This window comes from Doryrhamphus excisus, linkage group LG6 (genome assembly GCF_037039965.1).
Source record: "Doryrhamphus excisus strain RoL-2023G ecotype Guam linkage group LG6, RoL_Dexc_Guam_v1.1, whole genome shotgun sequence".
Lineage (NCBI taxonomy): Eukaryota > Metazoa > Chordata > Actinopteri > Syngnathiformes > Syngnathidae > Doryrhamphus > Doryrhamphus excisus.
In genome coordinates, this window is record NC_136362.1 from 3,697,758 (window position 1) to 3,721,806 (window position 24,049).

The following is a 24,049-nucleotide window of genomic DNA, read 5'->3' on the forward strand; positions in this document are numbered from 1 at the left end:
GGAGCAGCGCTGGCGTTGTGCCTCTTGACCTAGATGATTTAAATCCCACTCCTCCATTTTGTTGTCTTTAGCGGGAGATGACTTCCCTCCTGACCTCCTCCCTTTTCGTCTGTCCACTTTTTCTCTTCCGCGTATTCTCAACACTTCTCTGCTCTCCTGTGTATACTTTTAATCGGTTTCATTCTGCACTCCGAACTGCAAAAACGACATGTTGTGTTGTATTTCTGACTGTGCTACTTAATTGCTGTGTGTAGTTTTGTACACCGGCAGACATTAATTGCAAATTGTGTGGATGCATGCAGAGCATGTTGTTTAGGGCCTTCACAAATTGGCAATAAAATTCACAGTAAAAAAAACAAAGTTTCAAACATATGTTTGTTATTATCTGGAAGGAACCCTTTTCACTGCTGACATATTTTTCACCACAAGAGGGAGTCGTTGCTTCTCCATTGACACCTTTTTTTTGCCTAGTTAGCCATTTATTTAACAGCAACATTAACAACTCAGTCACGTGGAAGCCTCACGTCACTTCCGGCATCAGTCATTGTTAATTAAGACTAATTAAAATTAAATGAGTGTGTTCATATTGCAAGTGAGTAAAGCTACATATTCAGGGGTGGGCGATACGGCACATTTGGGTGTCGATTTGATACCAAGTAAATGCAAAGGAAGATACTGATATTCAGTTGAATGATTAAAACACAACAAAAATAGATATATTTTAAGACCCGGTGCATTTCCACAAAGTAGGATTCCTTATTGATAAATTTAATATTTATTATTAACGTTATTAGAGCCCTCTAAACATGAACTAACACCCCTATAGTAATATCTTACACTCATATTACCCAATATAATGGACATGATAGCAGGGAATAAGACATAACTAAGACAAGTGAAAAATGTTGAGTGTGGCACAAACAGGAAGTGTCGTCAGGGTTTCAGAGTTGAGTTTTAGCCTGGTGTTGGTTACAGCTGCAACAGTAGCCAGTGTTAGGGATTAGGGGTGTTCTGTTGTGTTCGTTTGGCAAAAATATGACTGTTATTGTTTGCTGTACGCGCTTGTGCGATTGTTTATTGTGAGAGCGAGCACACCTTGCCGCATGTCAGCGTTAATCAGGATTATCTCCTGTCACACAGATCAGGCACAGCAGCTTTACCAGCTTTCTCACCCACTTCCTGTTTTTCCTTCCCGTTGCTGCCTCCCGTGGACAAAGACCTCACACTCCTGGTGCACAGAGGTCTTCTTAAATAGAAGATCTCACATCTGCCCGTCTTGTCTTGTCCTCCCCGCCTTATCCAGATGTTGGGATTGAGGCCGGTGCGGTGGTGCCATCTTCCAGACGTGTTCTCACCAGCTTATCCCCCGCTGAGCTCATAATGGGATCTGCGCGTCCGCCGCCTGCCCGGCATCTCGCTGCTAGCTTCAGAAGGTGACCTGGACATCATGGATGTTTTTCTACCCGACACACACAATTATGTATGGACGCAAGTAGAAATATGGAACCCAGAGAGACTCATCTCCCCTTCTGTTCTAGTCTGGTGGACGTTAAGGTCACATGTAAAAAAACATGAGCAAAAGTTGAAATTTTGCCCTTTGTATTGAGTTGTGGACTCCTATAGAGCAGCGACACACAATAACCACCACAGAAGGCTTTCTAGATCTTCCAAAATCTGCACCTATTCAGTTGTATTTTGGATTTTGTACTTCCTGAGAAAACGGTGCCGCTAGCTGCGAACCCAACTTTATAGAAGTTGATAAACGCCGGTATCTTTTTAAAATCTGGAAGTAGACACTGGACAGTCCGAAGTTTCTCAGGAAAAGAGATTACTTCAGGACGTCTCGTAATGAGAAGTAGCTTTAGCATTTTAGCGTTTCTACAGCATTGGTAACGTCGAATGTTTTTTGCGGGAACAATAATATAATCACAATCATCTGGGGAAACCTGCCTACATGTTGTCAAAGAAGAGTATTTTTGAATATCCCTCACGGAACCGCAGCTCCCCAGTAGCCGGCAGCACTCATGCAGCAACAGACCACGATGCTACCGCCACGTGACTGCAGGTAAGATACATTCCTTTTGTAAAAAGGAACACAAAGCTTATTTGACGAGCGTATGCCTATAAGTCAAAACTGACCTGAGCTTATCTAAAAAAAAATGTTTATTTTTCTGGAGCTGCTGTGAAGTCTTTGCTGCCAAGGGAGGCGTGCCTCCAGGACACATTGATGTTGTAATGGCTGCACAGTAGCGTAGTATTCCCAGTGACCTATTAAGGATTGCTCCGCTAACGGATACCTGGCCTGCTGGAAGAAGCAACGGTGTTAGATCCTGATCATCGCTTAACTCATCCCCAATCTGGCACCAAGTCCAGGATTGAGGCCTTAACCTTCAGGTGCTGCTGCCTAATCCAGTTAGGGGCCAGCAGTCGCTGTGGAAAATCTCGGCAGACCCACATTGCACAGTGGATCTCAGCGGACGCCAGCGGCATGCGGGGCCTCCTGTAGACCCTCAGGTAGGGCAAAATTTTTGTTTTGTTTAGTTTCTGGTGTTAATGTTGTGGTTGTCGCCATTCCCCGGGAATGTGGCTGCTTTAAAAACATTCAAAATGAATTGTCATGGAAACCGTTCTTAATCTATGCTGGTTTTACATTGGGTTCGATTTCACCACATCACTCAACCGGCTGCCCAAGTGTCCTGTATTATGCATGCTAACAGAGTTGCTAATATCAGCATGTTTACAAATATTCAATCAATTGTTAGCATGACCTTTCTAGACTGCATGAGTGTGTGTGTGGCACCTTGCAGCTTCAGCGGACTGCTGCCCTGACGCAGATTAACCTAACAGGCTGACCAACTTGTAGCAGTAGTCCATAATACTCAGCACAAGTCTCGCCTGCAGATAGTGCCATCAAGCCACTTTCATGCAACAGACGGGGGATCTAAAATTGGACAATTATGGGAAACATAATAATGCTTTTGCACCATTTGGTTGGGGGGAAAAAGTGATTCTTAGAATAAACAACATATGATTTGGATCCATGGTGGTGTAATGGTGCAGTCCTCTTCCTCATGGCAGAGGGGTGGGGTTCCATTCCCAGCCAGGGTTGTGTCCAGCAGGCATAAAAACTAAGCTAAAATGTTGTTCTCTTTGCCGAAAAGGGATATGCAGATATTGTCTAGCTCTCAATTATCCTTACCGATATGTTTAACATGACATATCACCCAAATATCCTTCCTTCCTTAAAATAAACTTCTTAGCATATTTGTTTGTTTAAATCAAGGTTGTCAAAACTCCTTTTCACTGAGGGCCACGTGGCCCTTATGGCTGCCCAAAGAGGGCTACTTGTACTGTCAATACAGAAATATATATGAATAGAAACACATGATATTATTCCGCAATTGCCCACACAATTGAAATGAAAAGTATGTATTTTTTTTGCATGATCAGATAACCTTAAAGCTGAGAAGAAGTGCATGACTTCTGGGATGGAAAACATGCACTTCATCTTCATCTTCATCTCCTTAGCTGCAGCAAAGAGCTCTCTGTCATCATTATCATTAGCTTCATTAGCAACGCTTGACAAAGGGCTGTGTGCTCGGACAGGATGTTCAACTGGGTGGTGAAAGTGGTCCCCCAACCCCCTGAAGGCCCTCAGAAGGAGGGAGATGTCAAAAAACCTGCTGAGGTACACACACACACACACACACACGCACACACTGGATGTTTTGATTGTGATGTTAAACATGATTTCCTTTTCAATGCAGCAGGATCCTCCAAAAAGCAAAGAGGGTGAGGATTATTACACCAAAAAATATATTATTTTGTGCTACTGTAATATTATTAATATTCTAATATTGTCTTTTCCAGCCAAGTGTCCTCCGCCAAAGAACACTGAAGATGCTTCAGAGGACAGGTAGACTTTCCAAATATACTTGAGCGGGTATTTTTCCATGACTTGATGAGTTGGTCGACATAGTTTGGAAAATCCAAACCTGAATGGCCATGTGTGGGAAAAGTGATTGCATTTCTGTGATAGCAAGAGTAAAATATGGTGGTGGTAGTGTGGTGGTCTAGGGCTGTTTTGCTGTATGTTGGCCACATAGCTAGGAGATAGGAAAGAAATGTATGGAGTTTGCATGTTCTCCTCCGGGTACTCCGGTTTCCCCCGACGTTCCAAGGCGCCATATAAGATGGATGGATGTGTGATCGTGAATTTTGTTTTCTTCAGTCAATCCCAGACTGGAGTTTTAGGTTGGCTGTCCAATGGCTTTGCTAGCGCCCTGCCTCAGCCTGCCGGCTCCCCTCATCTGGAGAACAGGGTGAGGCTTTCAGACCATCTACTGGTCATCTCTAAGATGGAAAACATAAAAAAAAACAACTGTACTGTATGACACATTCTAACTGGACAACTTTTCAACAACATGACCTGTACACGGATAAACAAATAAACTGCACAAACATGTGTGATGTAAATGGCCCCCGTGCCGTGCTATGGACACCCCTGGTATCGCCTCTCTTGTATAGACGATATTGACATTGTAGTATGCCCTGACTTTCTTTAGTGTCTTTCCTATAAAGCCATTTGTGCCCGATACCCATTTTTGTTGTCTTTTTCTCTCCATCAGTCGGGGGGTGACGGTGAAAGGTAAGGTTTCATCAAATAAATGCGCTTTTAGTGGACATTTGTTGAAAGGCGAGTGGTGTTTGTGTCGCAGGTCGGGAGTGATGGGCTGGGTGGCGCAGGGTCTGACCAAGGTGCTGCCTCAGCCTGACGACAAGTACCGAGAGATAGACAATGACAACGAGGAACACACGGAGGTGACATTTTATTCAATGTTATTCAAAACAATGTTATTCAAACATTCGATCTTTGTGACGTCAACGCAGGAAATGACTTGAAACCCAGCGTTCATGTTTACGTCGTCACCTTGAAAGCACCATAACCACTTAGCTAAACACTATGCTAGCACTCAAAAAGCCTGCTAGCATGATATTGAAGCACGTAAAGAGTTTGTTATTAACTTGCTACGCTATCAAACTTGATTTGCGTTATCACATTATGCCGTTAAATAACATAATTTGGTCATTTTGTGTAGGGAAAGTTTGTACACGGGCTCTAAATACTCTACGTTCATGTTTACGTCGTCACCCTGAAAGCACCATAACCACTCAGCTAAACACTACGCTAGCACTTAAAAAGCCTACTAGCATGATCTTGAAGCAAGTAAAGAGTTTGTTATTAACTTGCTACGCTATCAAACTTGATTTGCGTTATTATATTATGCCGTTAAATAACATAATTTGGTCATTTTGTGTAGGGAAAGTTTGTACACGGGCTCTAAATACTCTACGTTCATGTTTACGTCGTCACCTTGAAAGCACCATAACCACTTAGCTAAACACTATGCTAGCGCTCAAAAAGCCTGCTTAGCATGATATTGAAGCACGTAAAGAGTTTATTAACTTGCTACGCTATCAAACTTGATTTGCGTTATTACATTATGCCGTTAAATAACATAATTTGGTCATTTTTGTGTAGGGAAAGTTTGTACACGGGCTCTTAAATACTGTAACTTTAACATTAGCATTGATGCTAGTGCTAATACAACAACAGAGGCTCATTCAGCAATACTGCCGCTATATTAAGTACTAGAATATTTTAGAACTGATTATGATTAAAAGTAACACTTTCTCTGTCATTACAGGTGTATGAGGTTGCTACAATGCCAGGTATGTTTGGTTTTTAGCAGTTTTTACAGGTTAGGTTAAGTTACCTGTACTGTGTGAGCGTGAGCAAACCAAGCGCTCCTTTTTTAAAGAAAGTTATTGGTATCAGTTTGAAAAAATATATATTGTGCCTTTTTAATATACAGTAGTATGAAAAATTGTAAATAAATTAATATTAGTCCATGGCAACGCGCCTGAACACAACATGCAGTTTTTAAAAGAAACTTTTTATTATTCAGGGAGGAAAAAAACAACAACCAGGAAGGGGCACACACTGTATATCTTCTTAACCCTTTATATCATCTACATATACCTGCAGATGTTTAAATTCAATTAAATAGTACAATTAATTTGATGCAGTCATTCAAATAAGTGATATTCGATGTTATAATTTGTGTGTCCAGATTATGATCCCCTCCCACACATCCCAGTGGTGGAGATGGTGTCAGAAGATGAGATGTCCGAGGAGGACGGTCTGACTTTCCCTCCAAAGTAAGCGCCACCCACCGTCTCTCGCCGTACACGTTCCATCGTCACAGCATCTCGGTGTCAGTTGTAGATATTATTTTATTGTTGTTGTTTTTTTTTGGAGTGTGGTGACATGGATAAAGCAGAAGATCCCTCAGCCTGTTTTCCTGCCTGCTGGTGCCGTGTCCAATGAGTCAAAACCCAAAAAGTCTTCCCGCTCCTCTCTGGACAAAAGTATATACTTTACATTCCCTGGTGGGAACATTCACATGCCCCTAACGTGATAATTTAGATTTTATTTGTTCACTCAACTGTTTTTTTTTTTTTTTTTTGTGTGTAAATGTCATTTATGTCACAGTTCTTTCTCCACCACCCGAATCTCTCAGTGGAATCTCACTGGACACTGATAGCAAGTCCTCAGCGTAGGTTTACCTCCTTCATTTTCTCCTACATCCTTCATGAGCTTCCTTCTGTTCCTCTGTATCATTTTGGGCTTTCATTTCCTTCTTGACAAACTTCTTTTTCTTGAACGCATCTTCTGTCACCACCCCGAAGGTGGTAGAAGTTTGAAAATTAACTGCAAAAAACGCTCATCCAATCAGAGGGCAGCATGAGGAAAAAACGAAAATCTTGAGATCGATAGGTGCTATCAACTTGGAACCCAGTTCTACCCCCCCACCCCCCTCCCCAAAAGTGACCACTAGCTTTCTACTGATGTCACCCACGACTTTCTACATCGGGAAGCGGGAGAAACTTGGAAAAAAATGGTGTATCTCGGGAAGCGGAAGTCGTAGAGAGTCGTGGTCGGTACCGTTAGAAAGGTCAAGGTCGCTTTTGAGGGGGTAGAACTTGGTTCCACGTCGATAGGACCTACAGTTCGGAATTTAATTGCAAAAAACGATCATCCAATCAGAATGCAGCATTAAAAACATCTGTCCAATCAGAATGCAGCATTAGAAATAATTAAATATCTCGAGAACGATGGGTGATATCAACTTAGAACCAGCTTAGTTCCAAGTCAGTTGGACCTACAGTTTGGAAATTAATCGTGAGAAACCCTTATCCAATCAGAATGCAGCATTGGGGAAAGCATATTCTCCTTCAGGTTCAGCATATTGTCTTTTGCGTACTACGTTGCACGTTAAAGATGAAAGGATGAATCCGGTCTCCATCCTGGTGCTATAAAATGACGTGTGTTTCTCCTCAGCGTTGGCTGGTTCATGTCAGGAATTGGTTTGAAGATACCCCAGCCCGTTCTTCCCCAACCAAACGACGTTGAAGTAAGTACTGTGAGGGCCTTTCTGTCCTGCATCTCCTCTCATCCTGGTCTTTCTTTCTCTTCACATGGATGCTGACTTGATGTGTCTTCAGGCCGCTGCAGACATTCTAAAGAAAGGTACCTTTAAGGTTCTACTAGCCATGTTTCCTCAGTTGTAGACAATCGTCCTCTGTTTATGTTTTGCACTGCCACACTTCACAGTTCACTTCAGCCAAATAGACATCAGTCATCCTGTTTTTTTTGCTTTTTTTTTGTTTTTTTCACAGTAAGGACGTTTGGAGCCTAACTCAGTACCTCTTCTCCTTCTGTTTCAGGGGGGAAGGCGCTGCGAGCCCCTTGAACAGCAGGAGGAGACGACTGGGGGCCGCTCCCGTTCGCACAGAAATCTTTAATGACTTTCCGCTTAAGCTATTTGGCAGCGCTGCAGCTTCATCATACACAGGCAGCTGAAAAATGAAAGAGCTCGATACGCTTGAATATGAATGTGTAAAACGTGTGTACAGTTTAAGGTTATGTAGTACAATACAGTGATCCCTCGCTACTTTGGATTGTGCAGCTTCGTGATTGAATACGGCCTCGTAGTATTACTCAAAAGATATGCACATTGAAACACATTTGACTAGTTTTTCAAAAATGACATATTTTCAAGAATAAAAATGACCTCCAATAGACAGAATGATCCCCTCAGCTCCCTTTTAACACATTTCCAGCGACACACAATCATGTCTTAAATGTCATATTTTCTCTGATTATGTATACTATATTGAGTAATATGCATGTATAGGGGTGCTACTTCATGTCTAGATGGCTCTAATGGGGGTGCTCTGATCAACTGGCCACCCATCGGTACCCGGGGGCCGTGAAATAAGGAATTCTACTTTGCGGAATCTCACTTATCACTTATCTGGAGCCGATTCACCGCGATAAACGAGGGATTACTGTATTACTTTTTGGTCCTGTGATATTTTATTCACCTGTACCCAAAATATATTATATATTTGTCCATACATCATACGCTATTCATCCCAGCCTATAAGTGACCGTATGGTTTGTCATTTACGTACTCTGTTTATGGAAAAAGAGCATTAAAAAAAAACATGATTTTCCATAAAAAAATCTGATTTCAAAATAAAATTTGATTAATGGCAGCTATGCGTATGTATAATAGTGTTATCAAAAGTATATTTTTATTTATTTATTGTGTATTCTTGCATTTAGAGAGATAATATATATATATATATTTGTATTCATTTTGGTGCAAGAAATATCCCAATGTTCTTCCAGCTGAAGTATTTATTGTAGAATTATTATATTGCGTGCTGATTTAGGCTGTTTTGACTCACTTTATCATGTCTATGGCCTTGAACTGTGAAATGTGAAATGTGGCCTGAGAATGGTTGTTTTGTTGTTTCATGGGGTATCACAGATGATATCATTCCTAAATTGAAACATGAATGTAAAGACGGGAGTTTGGGAGGAATAAAGTTTCACTCGGTTGAGATGACGTCTTGAGTTTTCTTCCATGTGATCGTGACGTGTTCCATGTGAAGCCCGTTTCTTTAACATTCCAAAAATACTCAATGTTCATGTATCTCCTTCCACGCAAAATGACCCTTGCCGTCCTCTTTTAGCATCAGCCAGTCTTAAACCTGACATGGTGCTGGAGGACGTGGATTCAGACCACGAGAGCCAAGACACGTCCACATCAGCCCAAACACAGCAGGCCGCCACAAAAAGCACCCAGTCCGGTTCCTCCTTGAACCTCCAGAAGTGCGCTGAGACAAACCGAGAACCGGAACCGTCACAACCGACGATGGCTAAGATACTCCAGGAGGATGCTGAGACCCAGACGGGCCGTTGGACACCGTTCATCGAGAACATCAAGAAGGAGGCAGAGGATGTGGCTTTAGCCACCATGGAAGAACGGTAAGGGTCAGGGACTCATCCAGAGATCTTGGCTCCTGTACAGAAAAATTAAATGATAAATAAGTTTCATGATATGCTCAGCAGTAAAAAAAAAAGTTATATTTTTTTTATTTGTGTGAGCCTCAGATTACCTCAGATTATCAGATCAACCACATGACAAAAAAACCTCCAGCCTCCCTCACTCACGGTGCAACCAAAAATAACACAAGCCATACAAATGCAACACACCATAATGAATAATGGTATCAAAATTTCTTGCGATATATAATCTATATATAGAGTTCCATACTTAGAGCATAGATAATCTGTTTATGACTTTCTAAATCTGTTTTTATCATTATTAGAGCCCTGTAGACATGAAATAACACACCTATAGTCGCCTTTGCACTATTATTCTTTGTTTACAATACTAGCGAGCTCACCATCTAGCCTCAAATTTATTTCTTCCAAGCTGAAGAAGCCAAAAACTTACCACTTCCACACATTGTGGGAGGAGAATTTTTTTTTACTCTATGTAAGAAGGCTTGACTGACTTGGCTGCACAACTGAATGTTAGCTAGGGCACGCTGACCAGCACCCCTTTGTTTAGCTTGCTGCAGGAGCGCATGGAGATGACCCGCATGGCCGAGGAAGTGGCGAGGCAGACGGCCGAGATGGCCATTCGACAGCTGGCCAACGAGAGCCAGCCCCTCAGACTGTCAGTGGGGAGCCAAGAGCTGCTCGAGGAGCCTGACATAGAGTACGACTTCCTTTTTTCCCTTCCTTTCTGCTGGCTGAGTGCTGATTGTTCACGAGCCATGTGGCACTGTGTTCACCGCTGGCAGACTGACAGCTTTACAAGACGACAGAGAAGTCAGTCATCAAGATCATGACGCCATCGAGTAAGTAGTCATCTGCACTGGATTGTAAAACGTACCAAATTGGCACAGCAACAGTGGAAAAAGTTAGGATGCCCCTTTTTTAGTCTTTTGACTTCTTACTTCTTACCTCGTCATGTTCTCCCTTTTAATACGTGATTGGCTCCTGCCAAATTAAGAGCTACCATTTGATATACAAATAGCAATAAATAGTCTGGAATGAGAGGAAAAAGAAAAAACTGGCCCGTGACTTCCTGTTATGTGACCTCGGCGACACACTGCATCAGCATCACAGATACTGCGCCCTAGCAACCGCAGCTTCCACTAGCAACAGCCTGCCTTCCCTCGCTCCCTCCCCTCCGCATCATGTCCTCCCCCCACGGTTCCCTCGGTAACCTGCCGCTGTGTCACATCCTGACACACAAGGGAAAACAGAAACGCGCACATAAAATGGAACCCTGGGCTTGTTTTTCCAAAGAACTTGTGGAATCATAACATCTGAATCCTGGTCTCCCGCCCAGTGTCTTTTTTTCTTCGCCAACGTTGACGGATTAAGTGAGTATTGCGTATAAACGTCAACAAAGACTGATCCAGGTGGTAAAACTAGCCCAGCGACTGTTAGGATGCGAGTATCACAAGCTTGATGTGACATCTGTCGGATAACAGCTGAACGTGGGAACTTTATTGAACGCACACGCTGACCTTTGTGGTCATCAAGATGTGCCTTTATTCGTCCCTCAGTGGGGAACTTTGTGGTGTGACCCGCAACTTAGTTTTGTCATTTATTTAACGACAATATGTTCAAATTTTGTAATGCTAAGATGTTTTATATATACACATATTAATACACATATATACATTCTCAGCTTTGTGATATAAGCGAAAAAGCCTTGTTGTGTTTTCTTTTTTATTAGTTTTGTTTATTTTCCTCATTTTTCCTTGCCATATTTTGACTTTATGCCCAACCTCCTTTTGATTGTCTCTCATAATATTACAATATTCAAAAATACATTTTATGAAATAAAGTTAGGCTGCACGGTGCACTTTTTTTGTGAAATCACAGCCATTTTCACCCCTATTTTTGCTGTTTTTTTTAAATGTTCTAATTGTTTGAACTCACTTGTTGTAAATTTTCTTCTTGTAATATTTTTTGACTTTATTCACATAATATTTTGACTTGATTTTTTTTATCACTCCAACTTTTTACGCTACCTAATTTTGCAAAAATTGCAACTTTTATACTAAAATTTAATATTTTTTTGTTCTCATTATATAACTGAAGATTTTTCCACTTTTGCCATTGCAGTACTTTTAAGAAAAATAGTTCTCTTGTTCAATTATATTTTAAAATATGGTTTGGGCCAATAAAAAAAACTGCAGCGGACTGCAAATGTCCCCTGGGCCGCACTTTGGACACCACTGCCCCAGGCGAACGTTTGTAGCGAGAAAGACGCAACATAGATTAGCACAGGGAACTGGAAAACTCCGCCTTCAGCCGGGACCAGGGAAACTGGGAAGTCGGAAAAACCAGGAGAAGGCAGGGAGACAAAACAAAAGGGAGCTTGGATGCTGACGGAAACTTTCAACTTCAAGAAACAAATGTATATATAATCCTGATTTATTATTTGAAATGCGATAATGTTGCGCCCTGTCCTGCATACAGAACGGACGAGAGTCAGGCAAACATCTCCGAGGAACCCACCATCGTTGAAGAAGGTATAGAACAACCCAGCACCTTCGCCTCCTCACATGACTGTAAGAAAAATACAAGGAATTCTTATTATTATCCGAGCGTGCTTCCTGATACGTACCAACATTTGTGTTCAATGCCAGACAAACAAGACGAGCCCCAACCGCCAGCAATATCCCCTTCGCCTCCACCGCTGAGTCCTGAACCGGCGAAGACCTCTGAGCCCCACCGTGAACAGGACAAGACCCAGGAAGTGATTTCCAAAGCTGAGCCTGTGACCCAGCAGCCACAGAAGACTGAGCAAGACACGCAAGGCGCCAAAGCTGCTGAAAAGGTACTGGAGGTATCATGGACGCCTTGGTATTTTACTTCATGGTTTCTACGTGTCGTGTTTTGCAGGAGGAGGCCAGCGGGGACGAGTGTGGGGGTAGGTTGCTTTCTAGAGTTGCGTTCAGTGCAGCGTTGCATCATGGGTGCAGCGTGACTGATGAACGTACATATGTGCTATCCACTTGTCTCCTCTGTAGCGCCAGTCAGCTGCGACGCTATTAAGAGCTGCCTGATGCGCATCCCGCTCACCTCAGAGTGCCTGGGCAATATCAACGCTTTCTTCAAAGAGAACGGCATCTCCCGCCCCAAGTTCCCCCCCATGCCTCAACTACCCACCCAGCTGTCTGACGTTACCAAGTGTTTACCTTCTCTGCCCCCCGAGCTGCGCCAGGAGCTCTCTCAGATCCGACTCACGCAGGTCCCCCGCAACATCGCCCAGACCCTGAGCGAGCTCCTGCCCGCGGCGTCCGCCGCCACCTCCTCAGTCACTCCCACTCTAACCACCTTCTCCCAGACCTTGTCGAACATTCCCCAGAAGCTCTCCCAGTTTCCCAACAGGACACAGGAGTACTTTGTCAACATCAGGAACCGCCTCAACAGCCTTATGCCTCAAGATGCCTAAGAAACGACGACAACAGCAACAACAACAGCAAAAACTGGACCTGGAACTCAACCCTTTTGCCAGACCGGGCCCTCTCCCTCCCCACCTCCATCAGCTCCGCTCCCGCTCCCCGTCTCCGTCCCTTGAATTGCCAAACGTCCCCTCGCCTCGCCTGCCGCCCATTGTCAGCCCCCCGTCCAAGCAGCTGGACTCGCTGCCCCGCCAGCTTTCAGGCCTGTCTAACCCCGCCTTCTTCATCCAAGACGACTTGCTCATTTCACCGCTAGGACGCACAGGTGACGCAGTCCACGTCCGACCCAGATATGGCCTGTGCTTGCTTAGACATGACATCACCGCATATCATAGCATTGCTGTTTTGTCAACCACTACACTATAATATGAAAACAATAGTCCAAATCTTGCTATTCTTGCTATGTGTGCATCTTCTCCATCGCTTTTCTCCTCTTTGAACGCAACGTTTCTTTCTATAAACCTTCACAGACAGTTCTCGACTCAGCCTCCATCCAGCCGTCAACGTCGAGGATGTCGACTCGGATCGGGAGAAATCCGGGGAGGGGAAAGGAGAGGAGCTCCTCACCCCCCAGGACCCCAAACTAACAACTCTCACTGTCCCTGTGACCCCCACTGGAGGTCGACAGAGGTGAGTGTTCACTTAGTTGTGTTAAAATACTTAAAGTCAAATATAAACACACAGAGTATAATTGATACGAACGGCAATGACTGTTTTAAATGTGTCTCTCTCTTCATGTTGCATCTACAGCAAAGGAGATAAAGAGTAAGGAAGCTGCATGGCTTGTTAGCTTGTATCTGTGTTGCAATTCCCTCTCCAATGATCCCAATGATCCCATACTCTATAGACGCACAAACGCTCACGGCTTTAATACATTTCAGAAATGAAAACAGCAGCAATTGCAAGTCATTGCTTCACATTTGACTTCCTTAACGTTTGGTGTTGACTTTGGTGCCCTCTGCTGGCCATTCTTAGGCAAAGCAGCAGCACTTTTTCTGTCAACATTTCCAGGAATTTTTATTTATTAACTTAACTTATTCAATCATTATTTTTGGTAATCCAGGGAGGTTTCCACCTCACCTCAAAGTTTCTGAAAATGTGTTCAAATCCCCTCAAAAGTGCCCGGGATTGCCTACTCTGTACTTTTCCAGGGGAACGTTTTTTCTGCTTGTGTAATTTCAGTGGAAAAGTTTTTCAAAATTCCAGGTCATTTCCTGCAGTGGTTTTATTTTTGTGTCCTGCAAAAGCCACCCTGTATTTGTACATATGTATAATAGATCCCTGCTATTCCTTGGGATTCCGATCTGGGACCACCAGCAGATGGTGGAAATACTCCTAATTGAGACACTCACAAAAATGTTTACTTTTGGCACACAGCTTGCTATAGCATCCCAAACTTCTGAAAACAAACCAGGACTTTGCAGGACACAGTTTGTTGCTACCTGTTTCCGGTTGCATGTTGTTTGTGTTGTGTTGTTGTTGTTGTTGTTGTTGTTGTACTCTCTGTGACTGTACTGATTGTCACCATAATACAGTGAGTGTAAATAAACAAACGCATGACGCAATGTGTCAACTCCATGCACGCTCATCTTTTTTTTTTTTAACATGGCGCTCGTACTGTCGTACAGGGACTCAAACGACTTGTCTGGACAACAACATAAGACTTAATGAATGAACACATGTTGTCATGTATTCATTAAGCCTCTTGTTGGACCGTGCAACTTTACAAGAGCGTCCATTTGTCAGATACTGTATGTCATACCGTCACACAACTAATCTCACTTTAACAGTAGAAGGCGGCAGTCTCAAAGTGAAGATGATGACGATGAGGCAAGCATCCCTGTCAGGGCGTGGCCCAGTCAGTCTAGCCTCCACAGCACAGATGACCCGTGAGTATGGAGCAACCACACACACACACACACACCACAGGATAACGCTTGTGTTGATTTTGCAGCTTGCGAGAACGTCCGTCATCGTCTGCCAGTCAGACGAGTGCGGTGGTCAGTGAGCGTCTCCAAGAGCTGGTGCGCATGTTTAAAGAGAGGATGGAGAAGGCAAAAGAAAAACTGATAGATCCTGACAGCTCTGATGATGACAGCATCATCCCCTGTGAGTGACGCATATTTGACATTACACCAAACACTAAAAGTATAATTTTTTTTGTCACCCCGTGAGTCAGTGACACGAACATAATCAACTTGTGAGTCAGTAAAACTTGAGTCTTTGTCAGTAAAACTTGAGTCTTTGTCAGCCTGTGAGTCAGTGACACTAACATACAACCTGTGAGTCAGTAAAACTTGAGTCTTTGCCACCCCGTGAGTCAGTGACACCGGCGTCTTCATCAGCTTGTGAGTCAGTAAAACTTGGGTCTTTGTCACGCCGTGAGTCAGTGACACTAACATCATCAACTTGTGAGTCAGCAAAACTTGAGTCTTTGTCACCCCGTGAGTCAGTGACACAAACATCATCAACTTGTGAATCAGTAAAACTTGAGTCTTTGTCACCCCGTGAGTCAGTGACACTAACATACAACCTGTGAGTCAGTAAAACTTGAGTCTTTGTCACCTCATGAGTCAGTGACACTAACATAATCAACTTGTGAGTCAGTAAAACTTAGGTCTTTGTCACGCCGTGAGTCAGTGACACTAACATCATCAACTTGTGAGTCAGCAAAACTTGAGTCTTTGTCACCCCGTGAGTCAGTGACACAAACATCATCAACTTGTGAATCAGTAAAACTTGAGTCTTTGTCACCCCGTGAGTCAGTGACACTAACATACAACCTGTGAGTCAGTAAAACTTGAGTCTTTGTCACCTCATGAGTCAGTGACACTAACATCATCAACTTGTGAGTCAGCAAAACTTGAGTCTTTGTCACCCCGTGAGTCAGTGACACAAACATCATCAACTTGTGAATCAGTAAAACTTGAGTCTTTGTCACCCCGTGAGTCAGTGACACTAACATACAACCTGTGAGTCAGTAAAACTTGAGTCTTTGTCACCTCAGGAGTCAGTGACACTAACATAATCAACTTGTGAGTCAGTAAAACTTAGGTCTTTGCCACCCCGTGAGTCAGTGACACCGGCCTCTTCATCAGCTTGTGAGTCAGTAAAACTTGGGTCTTTGTCACCCCGTGAATCAGTGACACTAACATCATCAACCTGTGAATCAGTAAAACTCGAGTCTTGGTCAACCTGTGAGTCAGTGACACTGGCGTCTTCATCAACTTCAACTTGTGAGTCAGTAAAACTTGAGTCTTTGTCACCCCGTGAGTCAGTGACACTAACATAATCAACCCGTGAGTCAGTGACACTTGAGTCTTGGTCAACCTTTGAGTCAGTGAAACTGCCGTCTACATCAACTTGTGAGTCAGTATAAATTGAGTCTTTGTCACCCCGTGAGTCAGTGACACTGGCGTCTTCATCAACGTGTGAGTCAGTAATACTTGAGTCTTTGTCACTTCATGAGTCAGTGACACAAACATCATCAACTTGTGAGTCAGTAAAACTTGAGTCTTTGTCACCCCGTGAGTCAGTGACACTAACATACAACCTGTGAGTCAGTAAAACTTGAGTCTTTGTCACCCCGTGAGTCAGTGACACAAACATCATCAACTTGTGAGTCAGTAAAACTTGAGTCTTTGTCACCCCTTGAGTCAGTGACACTAACATCATCAACCTGTGAGTCAGTGAAACTTGAGTCTTGGTCAACTTTTGAGTCAGTGAAACTGGCGTCTACATCAACTTGTGAGTCAGTAAAACTTGAGTCTTTGTCACCTCGTGAGTTGGTGACACCGGCGTCTTCATCAACTTGTGAGTCAGTAAAACTTGAGTCTTTGTCACCCCGTGAGTCGGTGACACCGGCGTCTTCATCAACTTGCGAGTCAGTAAAACTTGAGTCTTGGTCAACCTGTGAGTGAATAAAAATGGAGTCTTTGCCGTCCCGTGAGTCAGTGACACGAGCATCTTCATCAACCTGTGAGTCAGTAAAACTTGGGATGTTGTCGCCCCGTGAGTCGCCGACACTGGCATGGAGTTAAAATGAGCTCCAAGTACAAAGTAAACATCTTTCACCATATCGTAAACATTCAACCTCCATCATCACCTTTCAGCAGCCCCTCCTCCAGACTCAGCGCCGCAACCTAACCCCGCCCGTGCCCCCGATCTGGCGGACGAGGGCGAGGTGGAGGATGATGATGATGATGATGAGGAGGAACTCCCTGGTCCATCAGGAGGAAGAGGAGCGAGAGAGGCAGAGGAGGAGAAGTCCAGCCCAAAGGTGAAATCCCACGGATGGATCCCAGCCTGTGTGCACTACCGCTTCCCCGCCAGCATCGACCCTTTCACCAGTGAGAACGCTCCCTCCCCTTCCCTCGCCTTCCTCACCTGAAATACACAATTAGCACGCTTGGCACAACTTATATCAAATATTATTCTGTGTCTAAACATCCTTAAAACATTTTTTCCCCCCAGATCTGATGTACGTGTTGTGGATGTTCTTGGTGTCTTTGGCGTGGAACTGGAACGTGTGGTTTATCCCGGTGCGCTGGGCCTTCCCCTACCAGACTCCAGACAATATCTACTACTGGCTCCTGACCGACTACCTCTGTGACCTCATTTACATCCTGGACATCACCGTCTTCCAGCCGCGCCTGCAGTTTGTCCGTGGGGGGGACATCATTGTGAGTGGCCGTATTCATGATTCATGATTTCATATGCAAATCATTCATGGCATCCTTTTCTTCTTCGCAGTATGACAAAAAGGAAATGAGAAAGAATTACATGAAAACTAAACGTTTTAAGGTGAGTTATTATATTTATAACATGCACCGCTCTACCATTTTATTGTCAAAAGGATAAACACTGCCTCATGACTCATGAGCTATTATCTATTTTTCAGTTCGATGTGGCCAGTCTTGTTCCGCTGGAGCTCTTCTATTTCAAAACTGGCATCAACCCTCTTCTACGCTTGCCTAGGTTACTCAAGGTGAGCATTATCATGAAACCACCACCTTATGACAGCAAATTTGCGCATTTTTGACCAAAACATGTTTTTATTTGTGGGAAAACCTAGTATTTTAATAATTGCAGTGGTGGAAAACCCATCCTGCATAAAAAAAAAAAATATTTCAATTGAATTTCTGTGTGGATGCTTCAACAGATCAACTCCTTCTTTGAGTTCAACGAGCGTTTGGAAGCCATCTTGACCAAAGCATACGTCTACAGGTGAGCTGTCAAGGAAACAAGGGGAAAAAATATTGTTTTTCCAAGAAAATATGAAGTGTTGACGTTGTATCTTGAAAATGCAAAGAGATGACGGCATACTGTAAATGAGAAAAGTCAGCTGGATAACTCAAAGTCTGTGATGGGAGTAAATTCACTCATCTAATTTGCATATTTTTGTGTCACATTTTTTAAAAGTAAAAATAATAAAATAACATTATGAGGAAAAATTATGTTATTTTAGTATCACAGTTAAAATTTTTGGAAAATTAGGCTGCGGAATACGTTTGACTGTTACAAAAATCAAGTCAAAATATTATAGGAATAAAGTCATAATTAATTACAAGAAGAAAATTGAGAAGAAATGAGTTCAAACAATTAGAATATTATTCGACAAACAGCGAAAATATTTGGGAAAATGGTTGTAATTTTAAGAAAATTTAAAAATATTTAAAAATATTAATTATATTCAAAATAATCATTATTCTATTATTATTGTAATGAAAAAATGTTGCAATTTTATGAGAATAAGCATGTAATATTCTAAAGAAATTGTATTTTCATTTTATAAAAAAAAATATTTTTGAATGTTTTAATATTATGAGAAACAAACAAAACAGAATAAAATTGCAATTTTTGGAAAAAAAGTTATAATGTGAAAAATAAAGTCCAAATACTACGAAAAGAAAATTTACAAAGGTTATTTAAATAGTTAAAAATAAAGAAAAAAAAAACAAAACAAGTAATAAAAAATAAACATTTATGACAAAGTTGAGATAAAATATCAAAGTGGCCTTTAATTTGGAAAAAGTTTGGACCCCCCTGCTTTAAAGCCTGCTCAAGGGTCAGCTTCCTCTCTGCCGTTTAACGTCTTAAGCTGTGTCCTTCAGGGTGATCCGTACCACCACTTATCTTCTCTACTGCCTCCACTGCAACGCCTGTCTCTACTACTGGGGCTCCGCCTACAACGGACTGGGCTCCACGAAGTGGGTCTACGACGGCAAAGGAAACAGGTCGGTGCAGCCGCCACGGTGGCGTCTTTTGTTTGGCTTGTGATCGGTTGTGCTGAGGTGGAAGTCATCAGCGCTTACCTGTCGTCACTCCTCCAGCTACATCCGCTGTTACTACTTCGCGGTGAAGACCCTCATCACCATCGGGGGGTTGCCGGATCCCACCACCCTGTTTGAGATTGTCTTCCAACTCATCAACTACTTTGTGGGAGTCTTTGCCTTCTCAATCATGATCGGTCAAGTAAGTTTGGAAAATAGTTCCGATGATGAAGCAGCACCACAAAGATACGTCATAATGTTTTTGTTTTTTTTTTCTCAGATGCGTGACGTTGTCGGTGCAGCCACGGCGAGTCAGACGTACTACCGCACCTGCATGGACAACACCATTAAATACATGTCTTCATATCGCATCCCCAAAGACGTCCAAAACAGAGTCAAAACCTGGTACAACTACACCTGGCAGTCACAAGGCATGCTGGGTAAGATGGTCAACTTGGCTTTTCACGCTTTCCTCTGCGGTTTCAGTCACTCTTATTGTGAATATTGAGCTAGAATCATCGGAGAACATCAATGTCAAGCTTGCAGGAGGTTTTGTAGGGGGAGGAGTGAACCCTGTGTCAAAAATAGACATTTTTATGAACGTGTCAATCACTTGTTATGTTACATGATGAAACGGCATGTCCGCCATCCAGATGAACAGGAGCTGCTGACTCAGCTGCCAGATAAGATGCGTTTGGACATCGCCATCGATGTCAATTACTCCATTGTCAGCAAAGTCCCTCTCTTCCAGGTAAAAAAAATATATATATTGACGCTTCTGAGCAGCATAGTTGCACCATCACCACTGAAAACCACATAAAAATCATCATCCGTAGTAATGATCGTTAATCAATTATTACCCATGGAATCTGACATACATGCACACCACATATGGACTAAGACCAGTGTTTTTCTTCTTCCTGATAGGGGTGTGACCAACAGATGATCTTTGACATGCTAAAAAGCCTGCGCTCAGTTGTCTACCTGCCAGGGGATTATGTCTGCAAAAAGGTGCTTTATTTTTATTTTATGTGTGGTTTGCGTGTTCTGCCCGTGCTCGTGTGGGACATCCGCTGTTCATTCATCACACCAAATTACTTGGGATGTCCCGTATTGCCGATACAAGCCGATATTGTCCAATTCTCAATTTCTGATACTGATATCATGATAGCATTTTAAAAAATATATCAGTTTTCATGATCGGGAAAAACTCTGATATTGATATCAACTGATTTAGCATTTTTATTATCTGTACCGATAATTATCAGCATAATAATTATCAGCTATTTGTTTATAATCCCAAACAGCAGCTATTTCAACATCTACACATAACGCATGAATGGAGGACAAGCTGCAATGCTGCCTCTGTCCACCAGAGGGAGCCAAAGGACACAGAATCAGAATACCCTTTATTGTCATTTTACATATAGTAGAATGAAATTGCAGCAGCTCCATTTTCAGTGCAAGACAGTCTGACAGTAAAAAAATATGGAAATTAGAATTTAGAAGAATAAATAAAGAATAAATAGAAGAATTAGGAGAATAAATAATAAATAACTGAGGGTCTACATTGTAGAGGACGATTGCCTTGATTACATTGTTACATCTTGTTGAGGGAAAGAAACGGAAGGAGGCTCACGTCATTAATTATCTGTACCGATAATTATCGGACATCCCTACAAATGACCCATCTGTCTCGTTTCGATACGCCAGTCCTGTGACGGACAGGTGACCATTCCAGGGTGTGGCTCATCATTTTTTCCCCACTCAGGGTGAAGTTGGTCGGGAGATGTACATCATCAAAGCAGGCGAAGTCCAAGTGGTTGGAGGACCGGATGGGAAAACCGTGTTTGTCACTCTGGGAGCTGGCTCCGTCTTTGGAGAGATCAGGTAAAGAGATTTTAAAACGAGCTGTAAAATTGTCTATGCTACTGGATCGCCGCAAATTTGGGTACGTTTTATTGAAAGTGTTGTCTTCTCTTTGATTGGCAGTTTGCTTGCGGTGGGTGGGGGCAACAGGCGCACTGCAAATGTGATTGCTCATGGCTTTGCCAATCTCTTCATCCTCGACAAGAAAGACCTGAATGAAATTCTGGTCCATTACCCAGAATCCAAGAAACTGCTGCGCAAGAAAGCAAGGTCAGCAACGCACGGCATATCATATGAGCTAAATACCCAACGTAGATTAGTTTTTATATGAGCCACATCAGCCAATCACGAGCAATGAAAACACTGACAACAAGCTTGTCAAACCAATGGAAATTGCAGGAGGTTGTTACTTAATATAATATAACAACATTAAACTCATCACACAGCGACTTATCTCTCAAAAGGCACCTCGGAAATATACATTGCATGTATATTTTAATTACACATCATCTACACATAATGCATTACTACCAGAACAGTGGTTCAATGGAGAAGCAGCAATGCTGCCTCTGTCCACCAGAGGGAGCCAGAGTATACAGAAGGAGGCTGACGTCATTGCAGGGCCCCAATTAATGCGTTGCTCAGACGCAATGGATAATGACATTTGTCAGGTACACCTGTTGGGTGTTAAGTTGCTGTGTGATGAATTTAGTGTCCTTGGTAAAATGACAGAGAGTTATATGTTGTTAAAGTGTATACTGTTAATGCTTCATTTTTACTTATTTTAAGGACATTGTCGTGTTTTTTTAGCAGTGTATAATGACCTCCTGCGATTTGCAGTGGGTTGACAAGCTTGTCGTGACTGCACTGATAGCTTGTGATGGGCTCCTGCTTCCTCACTGACTCGTGAGCGGCACGGTATTCAAACAATTAGTACAACGTAAACAGCTGCTCTCGCTGTAACAAAGTTCTCCCTGCATCGTTTTTTGGCAGAAAGATGCTCACCAAGGGGAAGAAACCTGAGCCCAAAGACGAAGCTAAGGAAGAAGCTCGCCATGTCCAGGCGGCCGCCACCAAACCCGAGACTCCCAAATTGCTGAGAGCGGCCTTGGAGATGACGGAGAAGTCCACTGGACTTAAAGGAGCCATGGCCCAAGTCAAAGAGAAGACAAACAAGTCCAGTGTCTCCCTGCAGGTTAACTTAACACCGTACACATTGTTTGATCAAGCTAATGTTTATATAAAAAGATGCACATAAATCATCTATTTTTTACATAAAGATACGTTTCAGTTTTTAAATCACTTTAATGAACTAATTAGTAACAGAACCACTCCTTCATTAACTCCTTCAATCCCAGCCAACCTGTCCAATACCGTTGTGACTGATCTTTCAAAGCACACAGAATATTGTGTTCTATGGCTATATCAACATTTGACAACATTTGACCGGCGGAAAGATTAGACTCCCGTCTTTCAACAGAAAAAAAAAGTTTGTTTCCACTTTTTTCCATTCTTTGGTCAGCAGCAGTAGAACATTGGCAGGTTTCAGGAAAATGTCAGTTCCCAACTAAAACACAGAAAAACTGCTTTTTATGAAAATACATAATTTTCACATTTGGAACTAAACTGTGTGTATGCATGTGTTAAATTTATTCAATGATGGAATTGAATGAATTTAATTCACATTACAGCCAATACCGTCAACAGTAACACCATACAGTATTGACTTTCCACTCTCTTGCAGGCCTCCATCTCCTCCCCCTTGCCTACTCCATCTCCCGTCTTCACGTCCGGCCCGGACCGAGACATCTCCACGCCCTCGCCCACTTTAGCCAGCTCCACAGCGTTCCTCTCCACTTTGGCGTGCTACAACGACAACTCCGAGATGTCGTACCCCGCGTCCCAGTGCTGCAGTGACACGGACGACATGCTGCCAGTCGATGACAGACAGGAGGGAACGAGCGACAAGGAGGAGGCGACTGATCGGGGAAAGAAGGTGCAGCAATAATAATTTTATTTTAATAATTTTTTTTTAAAACAGGTGGTAGGAAATAAAGAAGGAAGTGAAGAATCTGCTGAGTAATCTGTTGCTCCAGAGAAAGAGCCTGGAGTGCCCTCTAGTGGCTCAGTGTCATAAAAACAGTGGAAGGGGCGGGGCCAGCCAAAGCATGAAAAAAGTGCGTCTTATACTTCGGAAAATACGGTACTTTACCTTATAAACCCTCCGATTTTTTTTTTTCTTTACACAACCAATAACAGGTCTTCTTTTTGCTGTTGTTGAACAATAAATGTTTACGGTCTTTTTTTTGTCAATTTCAACATTGCCTTACATTTATTTTATCTTAATGTCCATAGCTTACCATGCTAATGAGTCCTGTATTTAACATGGATGTAAAAATACTTCCACCATCCACCATTGTAGAGCTAAGAGGTTTAGTGCATCCTCAGTGTGTTGTGACCAGTTCCCCAGCGAGTCTGGTGTTTACAACCCGAAAAAATAACGCTTTTAATTCATTTGCGGGTTTGTAAAACACAAAACTATGTCAAATAATGCATATGTTTGTGATTGTTTTAACATCTGTATTTTGTTACAATGAATTGTATAGATGAGGGGTATTTGTTTGCTGTTGCAAAGCTTTGTCTTTGGTGGTGAAAAATGCTCGGACACCCCTGGTGTGGATGATTTTATTGTACACAATCCTTCCAAATAATTTTCAGTTTGAGTGTGTGTAGGCCGGGTTATCATTCTCGTGTTGTGTGTGTATCATCATGCTGCGCTCATACCTTTTATGTAACTGAAGTAGCGTGACTGCTGCTATCTTAACGACTTTACTGTAAATATGTGGACTGAAACAACAGCAAAGTTCTCCAGTCTCTCACAATAAACATTGAAGATATAATACTCACTTCTATTATTCTTGCAGCAGTGTCAGCTGTCTACGTGAAAATGACAAGGCGGCCTTTTCAAATTCCAGCCTTGTTACAGAAACGATGAC

The 24,049-nt window shown here is 42.6% G+C and overlaps 1 protein-coding gene across 8 annotated transcripts; it reads left to right on the plus strand.

Annotated features, from left to right (window-relative positions):
• Positions 1–2,195: 2,195 nt before the first annotated feature.
• Positions 2,196–23,953, plus strand: LOC131138848 (cyclic nucleotide-gated channel beta-1-like). 8 transcript variants are annotated; one of them, XM_078791139.1, is made up of 37 exons: positions 2,196–2,514; positions 3,607–3,688; positions 3,768–3,792; positions 3,871–3,916; positions 4,232–4,322; positions 4,629–4,648; positions 4,719–4,821; positions 5,709–5,733; positions 6,135–6,222; positions 6,320–6,453; positions 6,557–6,620; positions 7,406–7,478; positions 7,570–7,594; positions 9,109–9,403; positions 9,993–10,142; positions 10,228–10,284; positions 11,924–12,015; positions 12,094–12,284; positions 12,350–12,377; positions 13,383–13,542; positions 13,663–13,677; positions 14,703–14,801; positions 14,867–15,021; positions 17,025–17,261; positions 17,386–17,594; positions 17,665–17,715; positions 17,813–17,899; positions 18,074–18,138; positions 19,026–19,148; positions 19,245–19,386; positions 19,465–19,624; positions 19,838–19,935; positions 20,112–20,195; positions 20,956–21,074; positions 21,177–21,323; positions 22,047–22,248; positions 22,798–23,953. In XM_078791139.1, exons 2-37 carry the CDS (start codon positions 3,608–3,610, stop codon positions 23,059–23,061), a joined length of 4,005 nt encoding a protein of 1,334 aa, XP_078647265.1. In that variant the 5' UTR covers positions 2,196–2,514; position 3,607; the 3' UTR covers positions 23,062–23,953. The 8 variants fall into 8 exon arrangements, with proteins under 8 accessions (XP_078647265.1, XP_078647268.1, XP_078647267.1 ...); XM_078791142.1 differs by having other exon boundaries at positions 17,028–17,261; XM_078791141.1 differs by having other exon boundaries at positions 14,706–14,801.
• The last annotated feature ends 96 nt before the right edge of the window (positions 23,954–24,049 follow it).